This window comes from Mizuhopecten yessoensis, unplaced genomic scaffold (assembly GCF_002113885.1).
Source record: "Mizuhopecten yessoensis strain PY_sf001 unplaced genomic scaffold, ASM211388v2 scaffold2599, whole genome shotgun sequence".
Classification (NCBI taxonomy): Eukaryota; Metazoa; Mollusca; class Bivalvia; order Pectinida; family Pectinidae; genus Mizuhopecten; species Mizuhopecten yessoensis.
The window spans coordinates 95,789-107,576 of NW_018404626.1; the positions used below are offsets into that span (position 1 = coordinate 95,789).

General features: G+C 36.1%; 1 protein-coding gene across 1 annotated transcript; it reads left to right on the top strand.

Annotated features, from left to right (window-relative positions):
• Positions 1-1,013: 1,013 nt before the first annotated feature.
• On the top strand, positions 1,014-11,555 carry LOC110446172. Its single transcript, XM_021491185.1, has 7 exons — positions 1,014-1,051; positions 2,681-3,088; positions 4,314-4,457; positions 6,226-6,388; positions 6,948-7,154; positions 8,149-8,249; positions 8,596-11,555. The coding sequence occupies exons 2-7, from the start codon at positions 2,689-2,691 to the stop codon at positions 8,640-8,642; spliced, it is 1,062 nt and encodes a 353-aa protein (XP_021346860.1). The 5' UTR covers positions 1,014-1,051; positions 2,681-2,688; the 3' UTR covers positions 8,643-11,555.
• Positions 11,556-11,788: the final 233 nt, after the last annotated feature.

Here is an 11,788-nt window from a genome sequence, read left to right on the forward strand (position 1 = left end):
CCTAGAAACTGATAGTATGAAATGCTAACATTATGCCACAACTTTTGAACTTTTTGTGCAACTAGTAATACTTAAAAATGAACTCAGCCCACAGGAGTTTGTTACAAATGCCTAATACACATATGCTATACTGGTATGGGTCACAGCACAGGTGCGTAGCCCGAGTTTCCTCTAGCCCTATCTGTCAAAATCTCTAAAGTCTGGTGTCAGGGCCAGTGGAAACTCGGGCTAGGTAGTATTCATGCAAATCATCTAATAGATAGATTGTAGTGATATAAAAGCGTTACATTATTACACAAATTCAGCTAGTTGTAGAGATTACGTAACAGTACTATCGCCTATATTAATTAGCTTTATATCTCAGCAAGAGCGTACAAGCGCTCAATTGTATATTCATATAAGAAAGACACAGAAAGTGTATTTGATTTTACCGTGCACTTTATTAAGCATCATTTTATATTTTGATGTACTTTATTAGGTTAAACGTGGTTTTTTTTTTTGTATTCTGGTCCACTACAAATCTTCAGTTGCAGGTTTAAACTTACCGTTCAAACACACAAACAAAACAATAAATCATATTTCAGTTGCTAAAATGACCGTTGACATAAATAGCAGAATTTTATATTGGAATAGATTTAAACTTTACGACACCTACTTATATGTTACTGTCATAGGCGAATTATTTCCAACATTTTTTTTATTATTATTATAGTGTAAGCACTAATTATCATATTTCCTTTGTCGGTAGCACTAACTATAATTGATATCAAGGTTAATTTCATATCTGTCAACTCTGCGTTACGGGCGACAATGAGCGGGAATTTGTCTTTAGTATTAGTAGAAGAAACAACCTGTAATTGATCTAAAGATTCTACAATACCTACACAGATATATTGTATACATGGATATATCACTATGGATCTGTAAGCAAGAGGATTTAAATATAGCGCGTTATGTCATAATATATTAGTCTACATAGGCCTTCCCAAAATCGTAATTCCCCTAGACATTTTTACAGTCTGTACAACAACGTACGGTCGAGGCACCAGAGGTAAGACTATTTATACTGATGATTACCATACTTATATGCTTACCTATAAAACGCCATCTGACCTATAAATATTGCATGTCTAATTTATGTACAAAACGTTTTGAATTATTTGTTTGAGAAATGAGAAACAACATTGTGATTGAATTATCGAAATGCTCAAAATTCGTTCATACATTAATATATCTATAAAGAGTTTCTTACTGCTTTGTAGTAGATACATTTACACATAACATTAAAAAAATGAAAACAATTACACACTACTTAACACATTTACCTCCTTATATTCATATCAATATGTCTATCAAAGATGAATGTAAGCGTGACCATGAATGGAAGCATTTTTAAAACATTTATTCAAATTTATTCTTCATATAGGTTCTGTCTTTGAAGTGATTTACAATTTACACGAGACAGACCTAACTATTCACCTTTGGAATTCCCCATGTCAATATTTAGCATGCAGATGCTAAATATAGACTATATAGTAAATATATGTATGATGCAAGTATCAACTTCCTTGTCGTAAGGTAACTTTACATTCAAACAAAAAGTTTTGCGAATAGGATTTTTATTTCTGAAATGAAATATACCTTATGAAAATGCACACTGTGTCCAATCTGTATTTAAAACACTAGTTAGATCTGATCTTTGACCGCTAAAATCGGGGTTTGATATAACGTAACACTAAAACACGTAGTATTTGATTTTGATATTTGCTCTAGTTTAACAGAAATAAAGAAATAAAGAAATAAGAGGTAGCACATAGCATACAGTTAGTTTCAATCTATACACTTTGTTATATAGTTCGACAAATTGAAATGTTTATTTTCGAGCTACAGTTCATCTTCAGTTAGCAGTCGGTAGATCACAGAGAAATTTAAGGAAGTGCCGCATACTATCTTAATCAAGGATTTCACCTCAATAGCGGTGTATATGATAAATCTCATATGTTTTGAAGAGACTCTCAAATTGTTTGATTCAATCGAAAAAATAACCATTTTAAACAAATAATACAAACATAATATCAGATAAGCAATCAAGTCCTAGATAGTATATATATATATATTTTAAATTAAAATCCTGTTACACATCTGTTCATTAATGTTTGGTTCGAATTACCGTTTTGTTTATCAATGTTAAGTATCACACAATGCAGCCTTAACCATGTCATTATGTAAGTACACTGTATAGGGGTTGATCTAGTGAAGATATAATCTTCAATTCAGGTTTTTTTCTAAATGAGTCTCGATCCGGCATTCTATTCAGACTTGAGTTCGATTTTTTACAGTTTTGTTCCAATTTCAGTCTCAAAATACCCTGTTCTGTAAGTGTATTTCATACATTGCATCCTGTTTATTTTGTAAGTATGGAGATAAGACTAGTGGGTTAAAAGAGTGCGCGTTTGTAACTTCCTTGATGTTGAATATTCCTGACATTGTATCTAAAGTTTAGAAGAAAACAATCAGTGTAATTGATAAAATGTCAGGTTCAGTATAAGATTATCAAGTGAAATTTGACAATATCTATGTTTTTGCATACGCGTACGGAGTTACTGAACCAATTTACTTTTCTTCTTTAAATTTACCCAATGGCTGTGTGAGTAGTAAGGACATTTTTTGTTGATTTCAGATATCGATATGGAACAACAAACCATCCTTTGGATGATTATGATAGGAATGACATGTTTTGTTGTCTGTGATGCTTTAACAGGGAACGATAGTAGAAGGTTACTCAGGTATGTGCACCAAAGACGTGTTTCCGAACCATTCCAAATAGTTAATATTACTCAACACTTAGAAAGGAACAATCGGCTCCTTAAGTTGATCAGGAAACGTCGAATTAATGACAATATACGTCGGGGAGTTCGGGGTACGTCAGAGCTTGAGGATATCAATCACCTGCGCATAAGGGGAAGGAGGGCATCACGACCTACGACAGAACAAAGTCGTCATCAGCCGGTGTTCGATGCTAACAAACACATAAAGAGGCAACGGGGAGATAACCGTACAATCTGTGAGCGGGTTATTTGTCATATTGGTAAGTATATAATGCTAGGTGTTTGAGAAACATAATATGTCAACCTGAGCTCAACTATCAATTCTTAACAACTCTCATCTTTAGTGTGGCATAATTAATTCAATCCGGGTTTATCGATTTCCATCAAAATAAAATATAATCATGCAACAAAAATGTTGTGTTCATCTTTGTGCACAGGGTCTCGTTACAAATGTCTGAAATACACATATGCTATACTGATCTGGGTCACAACATACATAAACATGTGTATTTCAGACATTTGTAACGAGACCCTGTGTGTTACTCATGAAAAATAATTGAGTTACAAGCTTTAAGATTTGGAGAAGTATTTTCTTGAATATATACTAGTCACACAACGTTAAACTTTAAATGCTTACCTCAAATATCATTTTAGTGAACCATTGATTTAAGGAAGTTGTAAACACTAGGTTTTAATTCACAAAAATATGGATTTGCAACCCTTGGAATATTTTTCCGTTGTTGTGGTACTAAGCACCTGTCCTTCTATGACACTGGTTGTTGCGCGAAGGTTAAACCCCAAGAAAAACAAACAAACAAAATAATAATATGAATTGTCATTTTTATGTCATAATGTATGACATTATATAGGGTTACGAGAAGAACATAAGTAAACGTTTGACGTTGTTATAGTTACTAAATAAAACTGTGGTCTTGTAATAAATAAAAGATCTTACATTCGTGTTCATTTCATATTGAATCATATGAGATCAATAATTTCATATGGCACGAGCCTTTAGGCGAGTGTCATATATAATTATTGAACAAGTTTAGTAAATTCAATATGACATAGACACGAATGTAAGATTATATTTATCACTTAACATTCATATTTTGAAAAGTAACTTCAAACACAATTATGTGTTGACAGCTGACTTGTTAAAGGTAAAATAAAACGAAACACTCCGATCATTGTATTGTCGTTCCGCGCAGTGCAAAATTATTCCAGATTATATGTTTTTTAATAATGAACAGTTTTAAATGCAACGAAAATAATAATGATAAAATAAACATTTCAAAATCATTCAAAATTTGCAGTGGCGTAGGAATATGTTCCCACGGTTTTGACCGATCTAAGGTTTTATTACACATGTGTAAAACCATATTGATGACATGGCCGTATGACAGTAAAAAAGGTCAATTATGTGATAAATAAACATAAAAAGCATACGGTTTGTGTTTAGTAAAATGATTCATTTCTGTTTAGGTACCTATGCAAAGCATTGTGTAAAGAACTTCACAGCGGATGTATGCACCCCCTGTCCACCCGGTACTAACATGTTTGATGTCACGAAGTCGGAGCAGAGCGAGCTGGAGTGTCAACCGATACACCACTGTCACCACTGGCCAGGTACGTCCCTCAGATAAATACGTAACACTTACCTAGGGACCCGGTACGTCCCTCAGATAAATATGTTACACTTACCTTGGGACCCGTTACGTCCCTCAGATAAATATGTTACACTAACCTAGGGACCCGGTCCGTCCCTCAGATAATATGTAACACTTACCTAGGGAACCGGTACGTCCCTCAGATAAATATGTTACACTAACCTAGGGACCCGGTACGTCCCTCAGATAAATATGTGACACTTACCTAAGGACCCGGTACGTCCCTCAGATAAATACGTAACACTTACCTAGGGACCGGGTACGTCCCTCAGATAAATATGTTACACTAACCTAGGGACCCGGTACGTGCCTCAGATAAATATGTTACACTTACCTAGGGACCCGTTACGGCCCTTAGATAAATGTTACACTTACCTAGGGACCCGGTATGTCCCTCCGATAATATGTTACACTTACCTAGGGACCCGGTAAGTCCCTCAGATAAATATGTTACACTTACCTAGGGACCCGTTTCGGCCCTCAGGTAAATATGTTACACTTACCTAGGGACCCGGTAAGTCCCTCAGATAAATATGTTACACTTACCTAGGGCCCCGTTACGTCCCTCAGATAAATATGTTACACTAACTTAGGGGCCCGGTACGTCCCTCAGATAAATATGTTACACTACCCAAGGGACCAGGTACGTCCCTCAGATAAATATGTTACACTTCCCTAGGGACCCGTTACGTCCCTCAGATAAATATGTTACACTAACCTAGGGCCCCGGTCCGTCCCTCAGATAATATGTAACACTTTCCTAGGGAACCGGTACGTCCCTCAGATAAATATGTTACACTTACCTAGGGACCAGGTACGTTCCTCAGATAAATACGTAACACTTACATAGGGACCCGGTACGTCCCTCAGATAAATATGTTACACTTACCTAGGGACCCGTTACGTCCCTTAGATAAATGTTACACTTACCTAGGGACCCGGTATGTCCCTCCGATAATATGTTACACTTACCTAGGGACCCGGTACGTCCCTCAGATAAATATGTTACACTTACTTAGGGACCCGGTACGTCCTTCAGATAATATGTTACACTTACCTAGGACCCGGTACGTCCCTCAGATAAATATGTTACACTAACCTAGGGACCCGGTACGTCACTCAGATAAATATGTAACACTAACCTAGGGACCCGGTACGTCCCTCAGATAAATATGTTAAACTTACCTAGGGACCCGGTACGTCCCTCAGATAAATATGTTACACTTACCTAGGGACCCGGTATTACAAGATAGGTCACTTATATGTATGGGTACATAATAAATTGATATATGATGTTATTTAGCATACAGAAGATTAATAGTTTTTTTTAAAGTAGCCGATTGTAACCCTGACAGCCACACTTATCTCCTTTGAGTAGGGCCAGAGTCCTTTACATACGCTTTACATATCAATCATTTAAAATTTACCTGTACTCCTCCAGTTTTTCAAATTCGGATGAGTAAGGGGTCTTACGCACTTCCCATTCTGTTACTATAGTAAAACAGCAAATACGACCATTTAGAATAGAACGAAACAGCTTTATGATGAGGGTTATGCATGTTTGGCATATTGTATCAAAAACTAAATTGAATATGCGCAATAATGTGTGCGTCTTACATTCATTTTTCTTCTGGAAACCGAGCTTAAATGTCATCTTGTTCAGGTTATGTTTACAAATTCGTATCAATCAAATATACATTTTCTAATCCAACATTTGTCGCTATTAGGTACAGTTCCCACAAGCGAGATGCATGCCTGTGCTGGGGACTATCGAATGCAGTGTAGGTGTGACACGGAATCAGGTATTTGTGGATTAGATCCCTGTAACTGCCAGAAGCGGAAATGTCGACATGATGAAATTCTCCTTCAAAACTGCACCTGTCAGCAAACGTGAGTAACGACAACCAATTCACCACTAGATTAAATGTTATTTCAATATACTTATATTAATCAGAGAAGGTGGATGATGTCAAATATTTGCGCGGTAATATTGATGTATTTCATATATGTTTAACCATTGTTTATACATTTTCGTGTCAATTTCGAGTTCCAATATTGCCATTGTTGATGCTGTGATATTTTAACTTTTAGATAATTGAAACTTGTCTTAAAAATCCAAAATGGTTCATTTACAGACTTTTAACTGTTCTTGTATATTCTTATAATAAGGTGAATGACTGTCGGAGTTGGATGCTAGAGGTAATATCAGTTTCCTTAACAGATAGTGTTAATACTGATTCTATTTTTCTTTTGTGACAGATCTATGTTTCTTTACCATTTTTCATTGATCTATATTTTCTATATGTATAAGCTACACACCAAACTACCACACACAGATTATCTCTGTGACTATATAAAACATTATACTTTTGTTTAATGTCGGTTTAGGAAAATCTATCTTGTTTTTTCATGTACCTAAAATGCTTTATCTTTATGCCTGGTTTAACAGAATTGCGACAGTTAAAGTGCAAGTTACTAAAACTGAAGTGCCAGACAGTACGCCTGTCCCGTCACTGCAGCCTATTAACACTACTGAATCTCCTCCTCAAGTGACGACAGAATCAACGGCTGAATCAACGACTTCTACAGCTGCCCGGGTAAAATCGACGACCGCTACAGCTACCGTGAATGGTAACAGCGGCGACAAAGTGAGCTGGTACGTAACTACATCAACACTCCTGCAGGTCGGAGATAGAGAACACTCCTGCTTGTATCGTAAGAGGCGACTTATGTGTGGAAACCCCCAGCAGAATTGGGGATTTGTTTTTGTGCCCTCTACTTGGGGACACAAAAGCGACCAAAATAATTCCGCTGCACCCTTTGCAATACATTTCTCTCTGGTCCTAACTACCTTTTTCCCCTAACGCCTTGCTTGGCAACAACTCACATTTGGCTTTAATGTTGAACGTGCGCCCAGGTGAGGAATACATTGGGTTCTGTCCCCAGGCCGGGACATACAAACGTCCTTGGTAGTTGTTATTGCCTGCATAACGTTCGGTATTAAGGGAAATGGCAAAAACTGGTTCACCCGTTGTCTGTATAATGTGACCGGGCGGAATGCTGTGCTGGGTGCCTTCGGCATAGTGTTTCAGTGATATAGCACTATAAAGTCGGTATGAGATCCACGCTATCACAAGGAGGCCAGTACACCAACATACTCTGTCTCCAGCACACATACATACATTTAGGCTTACCAAACACACTTGGAGGCACGTCTTTAAATGACCTCGGATGTTAATAGGACGTTTAACAATATAAAATCAAACAAAACAAAACCTATGTCAAAATATGTGTTTTTGATTTATTATTGCCACTATTTATTAATTAAAGGATAAACAGATACCTCTAAATATTAGACGTATTATTGATAACATTAGCATGTAACGTTTCAACACATCCTGTAGAGATATTGATTTGGAGGATAGCCAAGCTGTTTTAGAATTAAATTATTTACAAGCAGTGAAGTGTAATCAAACGCTTTCACATAGTTCCCAAGCGACCACACTTTGATAAAATCAGCGTAACAATGCATAAAGATAAAATTACAGAATAAACGTTACAGAGCGAGATGGATAAGTTTGTGTGTATTTTTTCAAATTGATCTGTTTGTTACTGTATATAATTATATATGATAACTTCTACACACACAGGAAAACCGTGGGAACAACAATAGGTATACTCTGCCTAATTGGATTAGTAGTGGTATTGGTATTGGTCTTTGTAATATATCACTATCGGCAAAAAATCCTTGGTAAGTATGCTCTTCATCAGAAATCAAGTAACCATGACAAAGTAATGAGAGAAAAGTTAATAGTTCAACTTGCTGTTCTCATGAACCCTATCTGCGAACAAAATTTGGAAGATTGCAATAGCACTCATGTAACTCATGATACTGAAGGTAATAATCTGTGTCGCGTACACTCAGGTGTTATAACTATGTCTTTGTTGATCGGCTGAGATTTCATTGTTAATTTATCTTATTATAGAATGGTTATTAACAGCAACTGCTTCAGACCGTAATGTATGAGATTAACTTGTTAGTCTAGTTATAGCATATTTCAAACGACTTTTATTTTTGTTTTCGTTCGTTTTTTCAGATGTATTCAATAGATTTCAATATAGTCCGGTTCCATTAGAAAATTGATTTAAGAAGAGTTGGCGCCAACGTTTTGATTTCAACGGAAGAAGTAAATATACACAGCATTAAAATATTCGTTCCACCAATACCATTAATACAATCAATCTGACATTACGACATTTCTTTGAGGATTCATTTTCGTCGAGTATAGAGTTTCAAATGAACGTTTTCGACTTTCAAGTTAACATTTTCGAGTTTCCAGTGGACATATTCGAATGTTTGAGTTGACATTTCTTCCGAGTTGCCAACCCTCCTACAGCCGTTATATGTTAAGGCTTGTTAATACATAAAGAAGCGACCTGTTATAAATATACATTATTTTATCATTATACCTTCTTTCTACATTAACATAAAGTAGGTAAATCTGAAATAGTCACTACCTGTCGTTCACCAATGCAACGATTAGAAATGTGCTATTCAGAGAGAGTGTTTTTCTCCTGTACTTTGCGAATCTATTTATAAGGTCTAGAGCATCAGACATGACGTTTTATTCGCATACAGTCGTTTATCAAAAATATATGTGTAAAATCTAATAACTACATTATTGTATTAGATTTAGTACACCGGATACAGAGGTGCTTAGGAAGAGAATATTAAATTTGGAACAATCAGAGAACAAAACCAGTTTAAATATTGACAAGCCGTAGAATCAAAGATAAAATTATCTGTGATTACCTAGTTTGTTACTTAAAATATGTTGTAAACATCATACGGGACCACCTTGTACTAATAATATCGCAGTAATGTCACAGTGACCTACTTATCAACTATGTGCTACTTTTTTTCGGCCATTATTTATTTGCAGCTTTTGTGTTACACAATACATCAAAATTATGAAGAAACTTTCAATAGATAATATGTAGTTTTGTCAAAAAGAGACCATTTGTGATTTTTGGTCGCTCATTTAACCCCCTTATATTTCGAAATGGTCTCCAAGCTGACCTTAATTTCATGTCATATCATGATGGCATAACCCCTAGGTATGTATGTACAAAAAATGAAACTTATCGGTGATAGACACCAAAAGGCCCAAATTGGCACCCCTCCTTTCAGAAGTCCGTCCATTTATATTTGTATTGGTACAATCACGTGTGTGTCTGACCAGCCTATGCTAGATTTCCTTGATAGCCCCAGTTATCTGTTTTGAGTAGTGACAGAAGTCATAATAATGTATACATACTATACATATCATTAATTTGAAATTAACCAGTACTCCTGTTATATTTTAAATTTACTGGATTAAGGGGTTAACTACCACCCAATATGATTCAACAGCAGTGTCGACATTGTATTACCATCATTAACAATCCTAGACACGCCAGTGTGGTGCAATAAATGCTAAGTTCGTTTTAAACACATACATAATTAAAGACTTGTTTTCTGAGCTTTCGAAAACGCCTCTTTTCCTTTGTCAAGCAAAGAATGCAAGTGATTAGAGTGCTATTTCGCAAAAAGTCTATATATTTTCTGCACTCTAAGATTGCTATTTTGCGAAATGTCTCAGTATATTCCGACAGATGAATTAACTGACTCGGCACATAGTGGCTTAGCGAGTTCGTTTTCAGCGGTTTAGAGTCGAGCCACCGGTCAGTTGTACTCTTTGCTTGCAAAGGAAACAGACGTTTTCGAAAGCTAGCAAAATAAGTTGTCAATTACTGTTTGTGTTCAACAGAAACTTAGCATTTAGTATTCCTACCAAACTGGTGCGTCGAAGTATGGTGCAATGATATTCATTTTTGCTATACTGTATCTATTACAATGCTAAAGGTGCGATCACCTGTGTGTGTACCGTACGTTCATCTTTATACAAAATTAGTTTCATTGTAAAATCACATAATAGGTATGGTTAAAGTTGACAGTGCAAGTTAAAAAGCTTTCAAATGAGATTAAAAACAAAGTTTAAAAAAAAAAAAATTGAGATCTTCCCGTTCCCTTTCGACTTTCCTTTCTAGGGAAGTGCCGACTTTTTAGTTTGTCTTTGTTTAATCTCAATTAAAAGCTTTTAAACTTGCACTGTCAGCTTTATGTTAATTTGTCATCAAACATTCCACTAATGAGAAATAGTTTCAAATTGTATTTTTAACGAAACATATAGCATGGCAGAGGTGGGATTCGAACCCACGCCTCAATGATACTGGTGCCTAAAACCAGCTCCTTAGACCGCTCTGTCATGCTACCTTTATGCAACATATGTGTATTTTTCGTAAAGTTGGGATTTCTTTATCATCATCATCGAATTTATAATTGAATATGTGTACATATTTTTTTGTAAACTATTTCGTGCCTACATCATATACTACTTAAGTAACTAATAAGCTATTAATGCAATAAGGGTGTTTATTTGTAATATCACATTCCATTACAGGTATTGTAAGGGCCGACTAAGAAGCCCACTTGCAGATTTGGTTTTTTTCTTCCCTTCTGCACCCTATGCATAACACTTGCAGAATCTGTTTTTTTTCTGGATCATATGCATAAAACGGCCATTCAACGGGTTTTCCCCTTGTATTGAAACACTTCATTCCACACTTTACTACCCGTTCTTTTTTGATGGAGAACCCCAGTAGGTCGGGGTTTGAAAAGAGCATACACTCCGTACCTGCTTTCACTTGTGGGAACCTTCTGCTGAATTAGGGATTTTGAATCACTAGAGATCTCTCTAAATACTTCCTAACATTGCATTACTAGGGATCTCTCTAGATACTTCCTAACATTGAATAACTAGGGATCTCTCAAGATACTTCCTAACATTGAAGCACAAGGGATCCCTTTAGATAATTCCTAACATTGAAGCACTAGGGATCTCTCAAGATAATTCCTAACCTTGAATCACAAGGGATCTCTCAGGATACTTCCTAACATTGAAGCACAAGGGATCCCTTTAGATAATTCCTAACATTGAAGCACTAGGGATCTCTCAAGATACTTCCTAACAATGACACACTAGTGATTCAATGTTAGGAAGGATCCTGAGAGATCCCTTGTGATTCAAGGTTAGGAATTATCTAAAGGGATCCCTTTTGCTTCAATGTTAGGCAGTATCCTGAGAGATCCCTAGGGATTCAAGGTTAGGAATTATCTTGAGAGATCCCTCGTGCTTCCCTGTTAGGAATTATCTAAAGGGATCCCTTTTGCTTCAATGTTAGGAATCA